At 31.8% G+C, this 20,454-nt stretch overlaps 1 protein-coding gene across 5 annotated transcripts in view; it reads left to right on the forward strand.

The window, feature by feature from the left end:
* The window catches only part of raw, a 46,258-nt gene that overhangs the window by 1,769 nt on the left and 24,035 nt on the right, over positions 1-20,454 (forward strand). Inside the window, exon 1 of one of the 5 annotated variants that reach the window (XM_065343773.1) lies at positions 4,898-5,071. The exons of 2 other annotated variants lie outside the window; for them this stretch is intronic. In XM_065343773.1, the coding sequence (XP_065199845.1) occupies positions 5,025-5,071 (47 nt within the window). In that variant the 5' untranslated portion in view covers positions 4,898-5,024. Of the gene's footprint in view, positions 1-4,897; positions 5,072-13,354; positions 13,912-13,990; positions 14,014-20,454 lie in introns of those variants that run through there. 2 more of the 5 variants (XM_065343770.1, XM_065343776.1) reach the window with 2 other exon arrangements.

Here is a 20,454-nt window from a genome sequence, read left to right on the forward strand (position 1 = left end):
ATCTTCAATCGAATTTTAATCATTTTAGTTACAATGTGCAAAAAAACCTCACGGGTATTTAATAATAACTATGATGTCAGAATCTGAATCGCATTTTTAAAGAAATTTTTTGTATTCTGATCCAAAATCAGCTATACGCCTCGTTGCCAAGGTCCCGAGTAAACCAGTTTATCGTGTTTCAACTTATATAGGAAATTATTCAGCCTTTTAGATCATCTTGAAATTAAAAAAATGTTCTAATTGTTTGCACAGGTGTGTACATAATGTATTTTAAGTGCGTATATTCGAGTATTATGCACTTATGTAGGTAGTCTCGAACTTAAGATTAAGATATATCTACGATTTTCATTGCACGTGCTAACTCGATTCATGCCTAATCCGTTTGAACTGTAATATTGACTCATTTTGATGAGAGTGATGTTTCATTAAGACGTGCTGCTTTACATTATGAATACCAGGTGTTATTTTCGAATCACCCTGTGTGATACACAAAGAAACTTGAAATGTGCGAATAACGCTAGGTAACTCTAGCTCTAAGTCGAAGCAAATGATCAGTTAGGTAAATGACCCTTGCTGATGCCAATCCTACGTGAAATTTCGCAAATTTCGGGTCACGAAAGACGCCCAAATCAATTAATCACGCGATTCCTACGCGCATTACCGGAGCAAAAAAAATTGTAAACAAAATTCGCATACTGGAGTATCGTTTGTCATCGATGACGTCCTCGATAGAAATTACATCCGTGGTAAATTTTCTCCAACGTATAGTTTACGGAAATGGATTCGTGTACCATCTCATCTCAGATTACCTAGTACTAGTCATAATTTCAAATTAACCGTGTGGGTTATAGAGGAAAAAAATTATCTATTTACAACTCGCAGTGTGGGTATTGATGATTTAGATACCTCTGTAAGCCTTCGTGTTTTATGAAAAGAAATATGCGTTTTATTATACGATACGTCTTTGGGTTTTTTATTTTAGTTTTTCTATTCGGTATTCGGTTGTTAATAATAAAATACGTCAAATTTGCGCTTTTATCGTGTTATTTCGCTGATAGATGATTGAATATTTAAAGATTAATTTCAGATAAAGTGCGAAGAAAAGCAGTAGCATTGTAACTTTTCATCATTTTTATATTCCATCGAGTTGAGATGATTGATTATATTATTTAAGATACGAAAGGAATGGAGAATTTATGGTTACGATTAATATGATTTTCGTGGTGATAAAAGTACTTTGAATGGTTTTCAATTTTTAGTGGGTATGTAAACAAAATAAGTTGTGGGTGAGTATCTGCCACTGCCAGTAGACAGGAAAGTCGATAAAATTTTTCAAAAAAGGTGGAAAAGTACAAGATGGCCCATAATGTTAGATTTCCACAAAAAAATTCTCATAATTTTTGCTCAAAATACCTTCAAAACAAAGAATTTTGTCTTTCTTCATTTTTTCATAGAACTCTATTGGTTTTTTGAAAAAAAAAATGCTTTGATGATTCCAGTTTTTGTAATATTTTAAATGACTGTATGATATTTCATTGATTTTATACTTTTCATTTGTTCAGGTGCTGTTTCGAACCATTTTCTCCACATTTTTAAGCATTTTCACGTTTTTTTGAGTATTAATGTTGTTTTTTTTTTTGGGGGGGGGGTGTTTGTAATTGCATGATTATTAAACCAAAGTAACAATGTTATTATACTTAAAACGATTTGCGACTTTTACAATTTTTTAAAAATAATTTGCTTTACATTTTTTTTGTTTTTTATGGTGTTTTATTTGATGTTTTTCGATACTTTTAGCCTTTTTAATTATATTTTGACTAATTTTATTTAATTCTTTTTACACCATTTTATTAATTTTTTGCCCCTTTTGAACTATTTTTACAATTTTGAAAATTTTGTGTAGCGTTTTGGATGATTTAATTGACAATTTTAAACTTCTTCTGTTAGGGTGTTAGCCTTTTTTCAATTATTTTACTATTATTATGATCTCTGGAATTTCTGAAGCAATTTTCTTCATAATTTGATGTTTTTTTGCTAACTTCAAACTTGGTAAGTTTGTAAGTAATTATCGACCGGTTTGCACCAGCCATTCTCGACAAAATATTTCTTCTACAATTTGTGATTAAACAGATTGTTACAATTGTCAAGGTGTTTTCGGCTTATGTACCACCTGGATACAGAAGTTATCTAAGAGAAGTTGAACATCGGTTCGCGCATGCGCGTGCGCATATTTTAGTCCAATTTAACCCATTGGAACCCTTCGTAGTTCGTATGTATGTGATGTTGTGATGTACCATTTGTACTTCTCTTCTCTCTCTCTCTCTCTCTCTTCACCCCCTATCAAAATGGAGTTTTGAATCAATGAAAAAAATATTTAGTATTTTGGTCAAAAAAATTTACAAGAGACCACTTGAGGTGTCCGCCTCCGATTTGAAAGGGAATGCGATTTTTGGAGAGAGCATACCTACAAAACCCTTGTAGCCAATATTTCAGTTGCTCAGATTGATTTTTCGGTTTTTGGCGCATTTTTGAAAATCCTAAAACATCGAATTTCTATTATTAATGATTTTTTGTGCGTTTTTTCAATAAAAATAACGACAGTTTGCTGTAATTTGATATCGAATTTCTTAAAACCGAATTCGACTGTTTCCACAGCCATTCTGGAGCCTCCGATGCGATTTTTCTGAATTTTTCCAGAAGGCAGAAATCGATTCTTGGTTGCCCACGTCGTTTTCTACGTCTTCTGGAGAAATTCAAAAATTCTGGGGAAATCAAAAATATCGCGCTGAAGGCTCCAGAAAGGCTGGAAATGATTAAATGTGGTTTTGATTGAGTTGGTATTAGGTTTAGGGCTGATTTTCGATATTTTTCCTAAAAGACAAGTACATTTTTCAAAATAAATAAACTTGAAAAATTTCAGAAAATCATCATTTCTGGATTTTCTAAAATTCTCCAAAAATTCAACGTGGGCAGCTGAAATTTTTTTAATGAAAATTTCAGACCATGCTCTTTCTAAAAATCGCAGGGTCGTTTCTCACAATTTCGTATGTACATTTTTTAATTTTCCTCATTCTTATGTTAAAAATATCCGTATTGGGAATTTTATGAGTGAATGCCCTAAATATCTTCACGAAACCATGAGTCCGATTTTTCTTCCTTTCAATTCGACTGTAATAACGTCTTTTGTCAACATGCAACGAAATTGAGTTATTGCAGTACAATGAAGTGTATATAAATTAAGGTGCATGCTGCATTATGTACTCGTATTGAAAAAAAAGCTCACGCTGCAAGTATTGATAATATGAAGATTTCATGATTCGTGCTTTATATGTACTTATAAGGTCATTCCTCACTTTTCGATCCTTGTTATGAAAATTATTGTTTTCCTATCCTTACGTAAGGTAAATGTTCTATATTTAGCTAACCGAAAATAATTCTGATTCACATCATACGACTCGATTTTTATTTGAGTTATCACTCCAACGTTGCTCTAATAGTGTGAAGTTTTGAGTAAATAATTATTTTCTGAGCTACACGAGGGGTGTGAAATTCAGTACAAGGTGCTGTAATTATGTAATCTAAACACAACGATTTTTCGTAATTTCCCGTACTTGAGATTTTTAACGCAATTTATCGACAGTTGGATAATTTTTTAGGGTAAATACTCGTACAAACGACGAGCACTTGAGGTGCCTGTCACGAGATGTCTACTTCTTTTAATTATGTTGATCGTGTGTAGGTTAGTGATCATGTCATCGATAAAATTAGTTTATTTTTTTGAATCTGTTTTGTTAAAAGTGAGGAAAGGGTTTACTTGCTAGAACCTTTAAATTTCAAGTCCTTTTTTGAGAGGCAAAGAGAACAAACTCCTACACAACCTGATTTTATGTTCTTTATTTCGATTGTTGAGTAAACGAAGCAAATCATTCGGATAAGTACATTCAGTTCAATCAGTTCAGCATTATAGTACCACTTTATGTATTGAAAAGCAGTTCTGGATGAGTCTAGAATTTATATTTGCGTGGCCTGTGGCAAAAAAAAGACGAAGAACAAGTTGCTTCCATTTGCAAAAGTGATTAGTTATCGAAAATCATTCCCAGTTATAAAATTGACAGCTTTGATGATACAGAATACCTATGTCAAAATTTTCCTTTGAAAATTTCGGGGCACAAGTTTGTCTGAGCGAATTACAGTAGTAGGTAGAGGTACGCATTAGACAATGGAGCAAAGTAGGCGAACCCTGAACTATAGCATGCGAGAAATTAGCCCATTATTTCTCAAGGCTAATACATGTCAATGTTTCTCTTTTACCGGCTGCTTGTAGCTTTTTAACATTTTAACATTCGACCTACACGAAGTACCATATCGTAGGTCTGGAATCTGAACTTCTGAAGAAAAGAGTATCAAGCTGGCCTGTGTAAATTTTCTTCTTTTTTAAATCGCACCGTGCACCGCTGCTTCTATTTTTAAAGTTTAAAACGCCCTTCTGTATTAATTTTAGTTTGGCTTTTGAAGCTGTTCAGTTTCCTATGCCAGTCTGGCTTATATGCGTTGGAAATTGGAATGGAACATCCTCTCTTTATTTTTTTTATATTCGATGGGTTAATAATATGCATTTAATAGCTCGAAGATGCTAGGAAAAAAATACGTAATTTGATGTGGAACTTATAGGCTGCTTGGTTGCAGTACAAATTAATGGGAAAATATGTACTTATACATAAATGTAGTTACTCATACACGTGGTATTGATATCAGTAATTTTTTATTTCACGCTGTTGCCTGTTATCTCTCATTAGCGATTATTTAAAAAACGAATCAATATCATTATTACTTAGTTCATTATTCGAGTCTGCTGAATTTGATTACCAAACGTATAGCAGCGGTGTAGCCCTGTTGTCAATGTGTGATCATTTAGTTTACTTATTACGATTTCAACGTTGTGCTGGTTTTAAATTTTTAGAAATTAGTGAAAATCTGGTTAAACGTATTAATTTTTTGTGTGTGTGAGCTTTGTGCAATTCAACATGCGAATTTTACGATTGATTTTGATTGAGAAATTTATTACTTTTATGTGAGTATAATTACCTATCATTTTACTTGATTGCAAATTTTTTCAAAACTTAGGTGTTTAATTTGAATTTTAAGAAATGGTTTCGTCAGTGGGTTTTTAATAACGTGTAGGTAAATTTGATATTTCTTAGAAAACATTCGTGTATCATTTCTTAACCTTACTACATGCGTAGTAATGAGAACAACAAATCATTAAGTAGGTATTTTGTTTGGTACTGTTGCTTTGAAAAATACCTATGTTTATGAATTAGGTACTCGTGTCGAAAAATTTACTCATCTGTTTTAAAATTATAATAATAGGCAAAAGAAATGATTTGTGCGACTGTTTCTTTTGTGAAGCATCGAGTAAGTGTACCTGTACCTGCTTTTTAATTTGCATTCAACATTGAATCTAACAAGAAATTTTATTATTCTATTTTTACTTGAGGTTATAGCTTATCAATTCGAGTATTTTGAAGATTTCAACGAGTTTGTTTGCTCTCTGTCTTGGGTGTCACCGACTTGATATTTTAGAATATTTTAAAATTTCATGTAACTATGTGTTCTATGTGTGTTTGAAATTCCAAAAAAGTAAAGAGAGCGAAAGTTTAATTGACGAGTTGACTGATATTTGACTGAATGGGTGGTTAGACAATAATCTGAATACATAGAACATTTTCACGGTTGCAACAACTCATTCCCACTTTTCGAGATTTTATGACGATTTTTTTGAAACATTTTTTGGGCTCCTGAAAATACTCTTTCCTAGTTGTAACGAAATTGGACTTTAAAATGTGACTGCAGTCAAAATGTGGCCAGGCAGAGTATATATGTACTCATATTTGGTAATTTTTCAAGTAAGTAACTCAGATATTAAACGTAATTTTTGAACTTTTTAAAATGTTTAGCCATCGGTCAATTTTTCCCCGAAAAAAAGTATCATATGAAGAGTGATATTCCAAAACTAGCTTTGTCCATTTTCACAACTTTTCAGGAAAGAGGAAAAACAGTTTCCCTTTAAACGGGTAAATTTGCTTTTTAGGCGAGTTTAGCACTTTATTTGGGTGAATTTATGATGTAGGAGTGTAGGTATACACTTCATCCACTAAATACTGCTGGAAAAAATGTCAATAAAAATGGACAAAGCGCGTTTTGGAACATTATTTTTTCAAAAATTTTTAGTGAATTGGTTATTATTTAGGTGAGTTTAACACCTCATTTTGGTAGGTTGATGATGTAGGAATGTGAGTTAATACTTCATCTACCCGGTACTGCTGAAAACCCAACTTTGATAAAAATGGACAAAGCGAGTTTTGGAATATCACTCTTCATATCTTTTATTTTGTTCAACTTTTATGAAAGAGATCTCAATTTTTGGAAAGTTAATGCATTTTTAAAATGATTTGAGTGTTTTAAAATTTCGAATAGAATTTTAAAAAAATTCTTTTTGAAGATTTTACCATTTTTTAAAATCGAATTCATTTCTGAATTTTGCAGGATTTTTAATGACCTTTTAACTTGAAGGTATTTTTGAATACATTTTTTGTGCAACTTTTTGAAAATCATTGATTTTTCTCCGAATATTTCGTAGTAATTGTTAAACAACTTTGAAAGAACTTTTGATTGATTTTTGTGTTTTCTTTGGAAAATTTTCCCATTTTGAGAGGATTTATTTACAAATTTTGGAATTACGTTACAGTTTTTAGTGAATTTTCGCTCCTATAGGAGCAGAAACTAAGAAATGAAAATTAAGGAAAAGAAAAATGTCGAATACTCGTACTTATTCCAAAAAAAATTTGTAACGAAACAAAAAAAATGTAATTTGCTGAATTGTTCGTACATCAAATTGAATTTTATCTACTATCAGTTGAAAATTATCATTTTTACCTGGGATGATACATATTTTCATGACATTTAGTATTTTTGTGGTCTATTTTGGTTCAATTTCTGAGATTTTTTGGTCACTAAAGTCACTTTTTTTTGTTCTGCATTAATGACATTTTTCAAAATAAGAACTAACCATTTGATTTGATTTTCACATATTCGTGAAATTTTTAAGCCATTTCAGCGAATTTAAAATTTCTGAAGTTTTTTGATTAGACAGCTAAATCTGACTGTTTTGATAATTTCATCATTGATTCGAAATTTTTCTCCAGTTGTGGCCTGCCTCTCTAATTTTAAATAAAAGTTGAACAATGAGGTCCTTTTTGCGTTTTTTTTTTCAAATTTAAAAACAGTAAGGGCTTTAATGATGCCCAAATGAGCTGAAATGAACATGCAGAATTCAATCTCCAACCTTCGCTTATGAAACCGCTACAATTTGAAATTCTGAAAACAGGCCATTCTGATAAATTTTTATTTACCGTCTTTCATTTTAAAAATTACATTTGAGTTGAAAATGAATGGAAATCACCCTCAAGCCCACAAAAGAGTGAACCATGCTCCAAAAAACTCGAAAACTGCATCCATTACCTTCATTTTAAAAATAAATCGTGAATGATTTAACTAATGAATACGACATGTTTTTGATGATGTGCATTTTTTTAGCGTTTAAATAGCCTATTTTACTTTTTCGAGGGCTGGAGGGTGATTTTATCCGCATTCAAAGATGGAAAAAAAAGTGTCAAAAAATGTTGTTTTCCAAAAAATTTTGAAGTTAGGCCCTTACTGATTACTGAGACCATTACTTTTCCAAAACTTGAAAAAAAAAGTATAAATAACCACCTTACTAAGTACGATGTCCATACCATATTTTTCTCTCCGCGGTTAATGACGCTGTACGTATTATGCGAGCAAATCTTGACTATTCAGCATGTATTCGTGCCATTAATCAAACCCTCCTCTCTTCTTATATTGAAACAATGCACTCTTTTTTCTCACGTCCATCTTTGCCCTAGGTCATGATAGAGATCCGCAATTCATTGCTAGGTACCACATGTTTTAAAATAAAGCAACATGCCTTACCTTACCTGTCAATTACGAAGTAAATTAGACACATTTAAGAACGCAATTTCTAATTATGATTTTCGTCAAAATGACGTCAATTCTATTCTTTCTCATCAAAAGCGTGACATATAAATGTATTTAATTTGTATTCGGATGCTACTCCTCATATCGCCGGTTTTTCTTTTTTTTTTATGAAAACGAAACGTGTTTTTTTGTGTGTTTATCTCTTGTGCAGAGAGATAAATCGACGACCAATGCTGAGAAACTTTTCAAAACCATTTTCGCTAATGGTAGTCGATGATTTAATACTTCTTAAAATAATGATGATGTGCTTCTGCTTATATTTGGGGCACAATGAGTGCTGATTGGATCGCTCGACTCGATCGTACCTTTGTTTGAACATATTACGTTTTGCAGTAAGTAATAGTACACATGAGGTCATGGGTATTATTTCTTAGTTTATTTATTCTTGCTTCATCGAATGTATATACTCGAATAATAGGAAACGGCCACGATTTTACTATACAAAGAATTACCTAGACCTACCCATGCAATACGATATTGTTTCATTGCTTTTGTGGAATTTTTTTCAATCAGTAAAATGTATCCGACTCCTTACAGCTACCTATATTTATTATTTATTTATTCGTTCTTTTTTTTCATAATTTATTCCCAGAAATTAAGGGTTCAATTTCTAATGAGAAGAGTAAATAAATACGAGAATATTGTATTTACGAAGAAAGACGCGAACAATTCCATGTTTTTGAAGTTTACAAACACATTAACGGAACTATTCGTACGATATGATACGATAAAGTATTTTCTTTCCCATATTGTAAAACATTATCTTATGGTAGCGTTTTTTTTTTATTTTTTTCATCTCTAGGTCAGTTTCATTATCTAAAAATCTAAATGATTTGAGGTCAGTAAGATAATAAACAATTGTATTAGATAAACAATTTGAAAAATCGTCGGCGTAATCATTTTGATGTTCGTGGAATAGGTAGTAATGATGAACATTACGTGTACAGCTTTGATCATCCACATTTTTTAGTTGTGTTGAATGTCGAGTGTTTACTGAACTCGTTTACCATTGAAGAAGACAGAGAAAAAAAAACGAACATTGGCAATATTTTTGATCTACCAGTTACCACTGCCAGTTGAATTTATTGTTTATGTTACGACTTACGAGTAGAATTTGGACTGAAATTCAAATTTTCTTTCATTCTGTTTTCGACGATTTTGTAAATTATCTATCAGGAAAGAATTTTACAACGTTTTGTTTTTATTGTGCGAGATGTCGTGTTAGATTAATTAGCGAGTTTAACATTGACATACTTTGAAAACGTCTGCATGCAGAAATACCGATATAGAATTTAGAATGTTTCAACTTTCAAAATTTCACGGCTGCAGCAACATGCAATAAGCCATTGCCAATTGTTACGTTTTGTTTGATTTCTGCAATGTATGTAAATACGTACGTATTCTACGAGTATGTAGAAGGCGAAGGAAATCTAACGAGTTGATGGTGTTTTTTGATGGGTAGACGACCTCACGATGAAATCCTTTTATGGTCATGTATTGGAGAATGCGTGAAGTGTACACAGTACTTCTTCCTGAATAATTGTAGCCTACGAGTGCTTTGAGAAGAAAAAATAACAAACGTGATCGCGAAATTGAATTTGATCGAGGTTTAAATCCTCTTGTCTCCCTCTTTCGCTCATTAATTTACAACCGAGTCCTTATTTACCCCTCGAGATGAGTTTTACAATTTTGATTCATTTATCTCTGACTGTTGTAGGTGTACAAATTTTCAAAACGCATTTAAAAAGAGAAACCGAATTCCAATTTCAAGCTTTTAAACTCAACTTTTTGGCGAATTTTCAAAAAATTACTTACATGAGATTCACTCTCTGATGCGAATAAGTGCAAAAAAAGATTGCGAATTGGCCAAAAAATCGAAATAGTAAAGCTCCTACTTAAATTTAAGATGCTCACGATTTAACACCTTTTAACTTATTATTTTTGTACGAAGATACGCACCTGATAGTTTTTTTCTGCACTTTGGCTGGGGCTCGTCTGAAAAATCAATAATAATTTAGTAAAAAATTGAAGCAATTTTTGAAAAATTCTGTCATTACCTCATCTGTGTCCTTAAAAGTTGAATGGCAGGTTTTAAAAAATTAGAATTTGACAAAATTGATGAAGTAATTTTTTTCTCAAAAAATCTGATTTTTTATAATTTTTCTAGTGATTTTTTTTTTTTTTGAAAAGTGGAATAAAGAGCTGTTTAAAAATACATATCAAAATGAAAAATTGACGATTTTTTTAAAACAAACTGCTGAAAATTAAAATCTATCTACTCGTAGATGAAAATTTATGATTGTGAACGCAGTTGAGAACATTTCAACTGTAATATTTCAATGTAAAATTTAAAAAAGCAGTTCAACATGAAAGCTGCGAAAATACTTTGAAAACTGGCAAATAGGTATATTCGTAAAAATCAATTTTGTAAAATGCAAACGATTTATTGAAAAACTAGAATGCGGATGCTCAAAGTAATTTCAAAACAAACCAAAAAAAAATCGTTAGGTATTATAAAAAACATATTTTTTGCGCCATTTTCATTTTTCATTTTTTTCAAGTTTTATGAAATTTTTGAAAATATTAACGATATTTTAAGGAGATGAAAAGTTATTTCTACCACTTTATCGTCAATCTAAAAATGAATTTTTGTATTTTTGCGACCCTAACACAATTTTTATGATTTTTAAATTACTTTCACCATGATTACAAACATTTTTCACGAATTTTCGTAACATTTTAGCATTTTCCCCGGAATCTTATTGAATTTTTATCGTATTTTTCATTATTTTTAAAGCATTTTTGAGGTCTCAAAAAAAAAAATGATTTGATTTTGATCTGATCTGAACAGATCTAATTCCAAATGCGATCAAAACTCTGATCTGATTAGATCTGGTGAGATCTAATTGGATCTGGTCAGGTCTGATCTGATTCTAATCTGATCAATGCGGTCTGAACAAATCTAATCCGACTATTGATGATCAGATTCGGTCAAGTTAATTGGGATTCATAGAAAGTTCGGATCTGATCACAAAATCCAATCATTTTCTATTGGAGTTTGTTGAAACATTTCACTTTATTTCCCATATATTGAAGATTCATAGCTCCTTCAATTTTGAATTGGAAGCTGTAGAAAACACGAATATTAATCTAATTTTTTGTAGAACATTCAAATGTTCTGCAAATTGAGTTGTAGGCGCTCGTGTTTTGAAAAATTGAATCAAAATTTCTAGTTGTTCTAAAATTGTTATGATAGTTTAAGTCCTTACAATTTTTAGGTGTAGGAACGATAGATTAGAACCGGGGGGGGGGGGGACTTTTTATGTTCTTTTCAAAATTTTTCAACATGGTGCAATCAAATCCAATTTATCTGCGATATTTAAGGAATTAGGCAACCCAACTTACACTTTCGTGGTGTGGGTTGCTGTATCACTTGGCAAAATATTTGACACCTGCCGCAAAACTCCTGGTATATGTAGTAAATTTCTATTCAACTTTTCTGCAATTTTCAAGAAGCTATGCAACCTTGAAACACATAACTCTCCTCCTTCAATTTTTAAGGTCGACAAACAAATTTACGCCTGTGTGGGTTAATTTGCTACGTTAAAGGGCAAATTATTCGACCTGCAGTCGGAGCTCTCGGTATTTTTGTAATTCTAACATTTCATTTACTTTCTGAATATTTTCCAAAGTTTTTAAAATGAGATCTCTGCATTTTTTCAAGGGCACATGAACCCCTTTATTCTGAACAAAATTTTTTAAAAATGTTGAATAAATTCTAAGTAGGTACGTATATGCGTATGTTTATAAATTCAGGGATTTTTTGTAGGGAAACGCGGGGGGCGCAGTCCCCTCAAAGAAAAGTTCAAGAATATCAAAAAATTGCTATAAAAACTAAAAAAAATGAAAAAAAAGAATCAATTTTGGAAATTTTGAATTTTTAAAAAAAAATTATCCAAATACAAAATCTATTAGTTGCCGCATTGAAAATTTTGAATTATGGAACATTATTACTTTAAGAGCAAAAAAAAGTAAAAAAATAATTTAGGTACATACTTTGATTTTGTACTCAAAACACAGCGGCCGGGGGGGGGGGTATGAAAATTGAGAACATTATAACTTCAATTTAGCGTCCCCCCACTCCAAGAAGGAAGTACAGAACCCCCCCCCCCCCAACCAAAAAAAATTATTTATTTATTTAGGTACTACTTAATAAAATTATGCGTAACACTTCGTTCTTTAGGTTTGTGACTATGCTGAGTTCAAATATTCTCTTAATTTTGGAGTACAATCTTCCAATGCTCCTCCAGATATCCATTTTGAAAAAAAAATGTGATGTCATGTTGAACTGAATCGATTTTTTATTTATTGAAAAAAGTTTTTGTTATAAAATCAAAGATTATTTTGTAAAAAAAAAAAACATTTTAAATAAAAATTTCGGAAATTATTCTACTATAGTAATTTCCTTTCATTTAAATTTTACCATTCGAAAATTACGAAGCACCTACCTACGTATCATTATGAGAAAATAATTAAACACCTAGCTAGCTACCTAGTACCTACCTACTTACTACATATTTCGAAGACTAAATTTTTAATTTAAAAATAAACGATGAGGTAAGCGCGATCGTGGTTAAATATCTTAATTATACAGGATACGCGTTGCTCGTAAGCTTGTTAAAAATGTAAAAAAAAAAATGATTAATGAGAAACAATACAATGTTATATTCTTAGTTTATTTGTTTTGGACCATTTAATGTACTTCTGGGCAAGGGTGTAAGAAGAAATCTAGCAAGCTTACGAGCTCTCTATCGTTCGAATTTAACGCTTTGGTGCTTTTTAGTACCTCGCTTATGTAAACTTTTAAGAATAAAATCATACGTGCGTTAGATAACCAATGTTCTCATCATCGATGCATCTGTGAAAATACATGCGAAGAAGCTATATTATAAGAAAAATACTCGAAGGTGATATCGAGTCGAATACCTACGCGAATGTAAAAAATAGAAATAATAATCAGTTGTTAACCTTTTTACGCGTTGTTTATTTTTGCATATGATCGAAATAATAATAAAGCAAGTAGCTGGTATAAATCACGACGCCTTTAGAGTTTAGACAGACTTGAGACTTGAGACAGCCAGAAAGTCATAGAAAGTATAAAGCTGCTACAAAGCTATAAGCTATTAACATCATCGGTCATTTAGTAGGGATTTTGGTGGGAGGCATGATTCTGACGACGTTCGACGCATGTTTAGTTACCTCCCCATAAGTTACGTATGTGCTATGTGTGGTGTTGTGCACTCGATTGGTCTTTTTATAATTTACTATAATACAGTATACAGTATACACATTAGTACATAACGTTCGAGTGTGGTCAACGTGCCATTCTTAAGTACCTGCCTAAATTCTGCGTACGTGTGTGTGTACGAGTAAATTTTTATTCAATACGAGATCGAATATATATTTTGGCACGCGAAAGCTCGTCGTCGTCGTCGTCGCGATCGCGAATGAACCGGTGATGAGATTTATCTGCGATCTAGTCCAGTGGTTGTCTGATTGGTCGCGCGTGTCGAAAAATTGATCTCGAAAACGGCTCGATCAATTGGTGGCGAGTTTGGAAAAAAAATCCACTATGGTACCTACGTATTCGAAGCATTACAGACGTTGTACCAGTCATTATACCCCACTGGGTACAGGTGCGAGGATTGGTACACCTTCGGAAAACTCCAGTTTATTCTTCGAGTCGACTCTTTCGACCATCGATGGATCGGCTTGTCCATTAGTTTGGCGACCGAGATACTCACTCACCAGACGTACTGCCAAAATTGCCAGGTATTTGCGTGTTTTTTTGCTCTTTTTTTTTACCCATCGAAAATTTACCATTAGCGATATTTGTTACGTGTTTTTCGAATGAATAATAGATTCAAGACGACGGTACGTTTATTTTTACTTTTTTTTCGCATTTTTTCTTATCGACCAAATCGTTATGTGTGATTATTTTCATCAACTTGACCGCGTATTGCCGCTCCAATTATGCTGAGGGGTACCACATCCGCGAATTTTGTACCAGTGCCAAGAAATTATTCGCTCAATGGTGTGTTTTTTGCATTAGAAATTGGTGGAAAGTGCTACAATTTCGCTGTGATAATTTCAAATTCAGTCGTATTCAATTGAAGGACATTTCGTTCTCTTACATGCAGTGTTATCAATAGGAAAACATCGTGAACGTGTGCATTGTCGTGTTATTTATATTTACCTTAAAAAGAAAATGTACATACTTTTCGATTCACGAACTACCATGTCGAGAAGTCAAGATAGGTCATCGTTGATTGAAAAGTGTAGGTTAGAGATACTTTGTCGATGACGCGGTTAATACAATCGTTTATCGTAGAGATGCACACGCGAGTCTCTTTTCTATAATAGATTTAAAACCTATCATTAAATTGTATTTTATTGCTACGGATTATCTACTCTGTGATGTAAGCCTCGACTCACTTTTGGCGGTGTATGGATTTTGAAAGAAAGGTCGCGGTACAGTAAACGCTGCTTTGAAGTTTACTATACCCATTCAAAGTATACATGTATTAAGATAGGTTCCATCGTTGCAAATCTTTGTTCGAAGAAACTATAGGTATTTGCGGAGTATCTAATGTATGTTATCACTAATCCTTCTTAGAACCATGAGATTCGGCATCATTTTGAGTCACTTTTTAATTATGAAATTATTCGACTCACCCCTTCTGTGTGCGGTGGTAGAGGTTATAGAGAGATGGAAACTATCAGAATTTTCTAAGAAAATTCCTCAAATTCATTGCTACTATGATGTCAGTCTGAATCAGCTGGATGACTACATAGATATAGGTACCTATTACCTAATCAATGGAATTTGTTGACAACTCAACAACTGATAATAATGCCGTCATTTTCAATAATCAATTTTCTGTGAAAATTCTTACTTCATTTATGATAATTTTATGGTTTGTTAACGTGAGAAATGATTTCACTCAGATATTCAAGTTTCAAGAAAACTAGAAAAAAAGATTTTCTATGCATGCGACCACGATGAAATTTTAGGTATTCGTAGACCAAACTTGGTTGGTATTGTTAATGCATTGAGAATTCTCTGAAAAAGAGTGAATTTGCATTGAGCAGTTGAAAAAAGGTGGATCGATTTCCAGCACTTTCAAAAACAGACCGAAATGTTTTCAAAAAATTGTCGATGAAATTCTGGATGATTTTAAGCAAATATAACTATCTAAAGTAAATTGAACAAATTCGAAGATTATTGAGTAAAAATTATTAGGTGTTCTATTTCCAGATAAACTGGAATTTTCACTGCAAGAAATTAAGATTCCTTGTGCCACCCTCTTCCACAAATGGAAGGGAAATTAATTGCGATGAATTTTTTCATGCATTCTCTGAAATTATTTTCGTAACTTTTTTCCAAAATTTTGATATTTTTTGAGAGGATAGAGAAGGGGATAAAACTGATCAATACTTTATGAAAAATTTACATTCAAGCTTAAGCTGAGTTTCTATCAAATTTTTTCACAATTTCCTGGTACTTGGGCTCTTCAAAATTTTGAAAAACGTGCTCTATCCTGGTTGCAATATTTTCAAAAATTCATCACAATTCGTATTGATTTTGTCAAAATGTCTCAAAATTTTAAAATACCTACTCGTAAAAATACGGAATAGTATATTAAAATCTGCTTGAATTTTTGTTCAATATTTTTTATCCTTATTCTGTTTTAGTACGTATGTAAGTATATTCTCCTTTTCATTATTTTTACGACAATATTTGCCTCATTGCCTCAAATCAAGAATAAAATGCTCTTGACACTTTGGTCGTGTACCCCCCTCCCCTTCCATCATAAAAAACCGTCTTATTTGTTTCTCGTTTGAGGTACATTACATTAGAGGAAAACTGAAAAAGATCCAAAAAATTTTCAATGCTGACATTGTCCACTGTCCAGGTTGAAAGTCACTTTTGGGTACATTTTGAAACAAAAATTCGCTTTAGAAGAAACGAAAAAGTTATCTAAAGATGTCTTAATAAGTCTTCCATTTTGCAGGTGCTACAAGACAAGTATCGAAAAAAGCTCTGCATTTGACAAAGTGGTGCTGATAAAAATCAAAAAAATGTTGAAAACCTTTCATGTGACATTGAAAATTCGTTAAAAATTCAATTTCGTTCTGATTAATTGTTGTAAAAACAATTTTTTTTCTTCACAAACTCTGAAGTTCACCTTTTTCGTCCATCACAATTTTAATCCCTCAAGTTGTCAAATTCTTTTTTTGATGAAAATTTTGAGTACAATACCTGCCTTTAAAAAAAAAACATCGTAATTTCATTTTGTTTTTCCATTTCTCAAATTTATTGTAAAAAGCTTATGAAAATCTCAATCACTTCAATCATCTAAAAAAATGGGCATTTAATCATTTTTTTGCACATTTTCTTCTCAATTTTCGTTATCAATGAGTTAATGAGAAATGAGGGAAATTTTCTCGTTTCTTTTTTGCATTCGCGCCATTGGGTTAAAAGTCAGCTGCGAATTTGAAGTTTCATGTTCAGCTTGGTAGTCACGGAACTGAGTCAAAGGTCAATATCCTCATTAGCTTCTGACCTTTGTACATGCTATTTCTGAATTCTGATAGTTCTGATAATTGAATTATATTAAACACGAGGTTGCGGAATTCAAAAATAAAAAAAGAAAGATAAAAAGATGATGGAGACGAATAAAAGTCACATTTAGCATTTTTTTTCACGAATTCATTTTTAAACATTCACGCGTTTCTAGAAGAAAATTTAACTGATAAAAAATTATGAATAATCTTTTAATCAGTTTTTCTTTCAATTTTAATTACATATATGTATTTAGCCTACCATTACTCAATATATTTTCGAAATCGTGTTCCTTTAATCATGTTTAAAAATTAATTTTAAATATGATTCATTAGTCTAAACGCTGACAAATTCTGAGGAGGGAGAAAAAAGGGAATTAAATAATATATCTAAATTTTTTTGTCGAATCTCAGTAAGCTCCAAAAACTAGAAAATTGTTTCAGTGGGTGAGAATTTTACCTATTATACAACATTTTCTCGTCACCCAAATGCTAAATGTTTCATTTTTTAGTTTTTTTTTTTTTGAAAAAATGCTATTTGCCTGGTTTTTAGTTTCAATTGTTCATAACTTCATTTCTCGGTTTTGTCATCTCCAAATTCTTGAATGAAATTTTCAAAAAAGGCTTTCAAGTTTGAGAATTACATAATATGTTGGGAAAGACGGTGTACATTATTTTTTACTTGAAAGAGAACGACCATCTGCTAGAAAACATAAGCAAGCTAAAAAGACCATGGATTTTTTTCAGACTACATTTCCTTAACAAGAGAGAAAAAATTAAGGTTAATTTTCTGCGCCGTTGTTTGAGAATTAATAATTGAATTTTTTGTTTTTGTTTTTTGCTCGTATAGTTTGTACGTACAAGTTGTTTACTGTCTTATTTGTTTTACCGCAACTGCGGATATCTAATTTTTTTCTCGATGACTCAAGATGTTTTGTGGTCGGTCTCGTATCTATGCGCAGCACCACAAGTAGCAGTTTTTTCATTATTTCACATAATTAGCGGTATGATTAAGCTCAAGCCTCAAACATGAACGGTTAACAATTCGTTGTCTAATATTATACGATCCCGTTATTACAGAGGGTATTTGTGCGGTAGGAATAACACAAAAAATAGAAAACACCCACCAAAAAAAATAGACTAAGTACGAAGTTATTGACTATCGTGAGACGATTCTTTATGGGGATATAAGTTACAGAAAAGACCGAGTAGGTACCTACATCTGTTGGGAGAATGCAACTAAATGATAGACTGTCTATACGTTTCTTATTTGTGATTTATAAATTCGTTTGGTCGTATTTTTATTCAATGACGTAGACATTCGTAGTTCGTACCACCTTGTCAAAAAAAAAGTTACTTATACGCTTTCGTAATCGCCGTATTGAAGTATGTCTACAAACTTCCACCCTCCTCCTTCACTCCTTTCGTAAATAATTCACTTTTTATATCCATTAACGCATTGTAAGGTATAATGTGTACAAGTATTTGACATTACTTTAAAGTGAATGTACACTGTGCAGGTACACGAGTTGGAAAAAATGTACACGAAAAATTATTTACGTATTTCTCTATATCTACTTTACCTAAAGGTATAGTCGTCAATTTATGAGTATCATTTTTTTTTTGCACTAGAAATTTTTTCATCGAGCGTTACAATGACTCCAGGTTTTCAATCATGTTGGAAATTATTCTCGAGTATTGCAGGTTGTAAATTTTTAAAAATTGAAATAACTAATGTTTCCACTTTTGCGATATAGCACGAGCTATAGTAATTTATTGCCTTGTTTCCATCAAGTCTTGAAATATGCGTTCGAATGCACGCGTTTCCTGATATCTTCTCGAACACGATGAAATAATCAACTAAAATAAAATTATTCTTATGATGATTAGAAAACGTAACACGATGAGGAATTGCGTTTATCAATTCACAAACGAAATATATTGAGTAAAAGAGCGAGAACCGGAACAGCATTTTGATAATATTTTTTTTTTCGGGAAAATTATCCAATTCACTATTTTTTTTTTCTTTATTCCCCTCCTCACCCCCTCTCCATTTGCATAAAAAAGTTGACAACTGCACTTTTGACACTCGTATGAGTTTTCCATCCATGCCCCATTTGACCCTCTCTCCACCCCCCCCCATTCTGAGGCTTTTACCCTTTTCTGGGAAATCAAGAAAATGCAGTTTCTGCGTTTTATTTTAATGCTTCTCAATTTGAAAAGAATTCTCGCAAAATTTCGCTCAATTTTGTTATTTTTCATCAATTTATGATTATTTTTAACAACTGATGCGCCATTCGAACAATTTTATGATAGTTTATATAAGTTTGTCAACGTTTCGTCCAATTTTGGTAATATTTGATCCAATTTTTTTAGGCGATTTCCATTTTCCAGACATGTTTATGAGTTCATAACATTTTGGCAATATTTTAAACCATTTTCTATGCAATGTTATGAAAATTTTATTCAATTTCGAGAATATTTTCACAATTTTTTTTAAATTTTCAGTCATTTTTAGGAATTTTTAAATCACTTTTTGACATTTTAAAAATAATTTTCTGATGTTGAGTTTTTTAAAAATGAAATTCAACTCAAATTTTATTGTGCAAAAAAACTTCTGGACTCTTTCAGCAGTCATCGTGAATTTTTAGAAAATTTCCCATCAATTTTCACAAAGTGTTTCATCAAATTTATATCACAATAACAGTGTCACTTTATGCGATTTTATCGATACATATTTTATTCAGTTTTGAAAGAATTTTATCAATTTTTTATGAATATTGTAACAATTGAAGTAGGTACTTTTCAAGATTTTGATCAAATTTCAAGGCATTTTCATCATTTTTTAGTCGATTTTCAATTAATTGATCTGTATCTATTTTTGATAGTGTCCAAAAATCGACGTAATTTTTTTTATATTTTCTCAAATTTTAGAATACTTATGAGTTATCTACTTCTAGGAACAAATTATTGGATTTAATAAAGTCTGAACAGATCTATAATCCGATCAACATTTTGATCTTATTCGATTTGTTTAGATTTAATTGGATCAGGTTAATGTTCGAATCTGATCAAGTCTGATCTGATCCATAGAATATTCGAACCCAATAAGATCTGGTCCAGAATTCGAGTTTGAATTTTTGATGACAGAGAATAGGTATTCATTGGTCAAATTACAAATCCATATATTTTTGACAATTTTCTCACTGTAACTTTCCACTCAAGCTGGACAAAATCTTCGGTTATAAAATTGATTCCACACTGAAGAACTTGTATATCCACTCAATCTAGGTGAAATATTAGCTTTACAGAATAAGTATGGGAAAATAAATCAAAATTATTTCCTGCCAGATATTACTTAATGGACATTAGAACGTTTTAATAATTCTACCACGAATTTATCATATTTTTATCACCATATTAAACACGTTTATTGAGAAGATTATTTCATGTCGTATTCGCTCATCGTTATTAAAAGTTAAAGTTATATAGGTATAACATTGTAAGAGTATATACTTAATCGTTTAAAAATATTCCTGATGTAATTCATCATTATCCGCGTATACCTACCTAGTGTATGTAGCCTAATGTAATTGTTATTCTTATACACGCGATTTGGCTAGGGGCATTTTTTTCTTAGGTAATTTCCCCCCTTCCTTCTCGTTGCGCGCCATAAAACTCGAAGAAATTGAATTTTTCAGTAGGTGTATGGACATGGAGTACTTATTCGTGTACGTGAGATTTGTCTTT

Source organism: Planococcus citri, chromosome 1, assembly GCF_950023065.1.
Source record: "Planococcus citri chromosome 1, ihPlaCitr1.1, whole genome shotgun sequence".
NCBI classification, from domain to species: Eukaryota; Metazoa; Arthropoda; class Insecta; order Hemiptera; family Pseudococcidae; genus Planococcus; species Planococcus citri.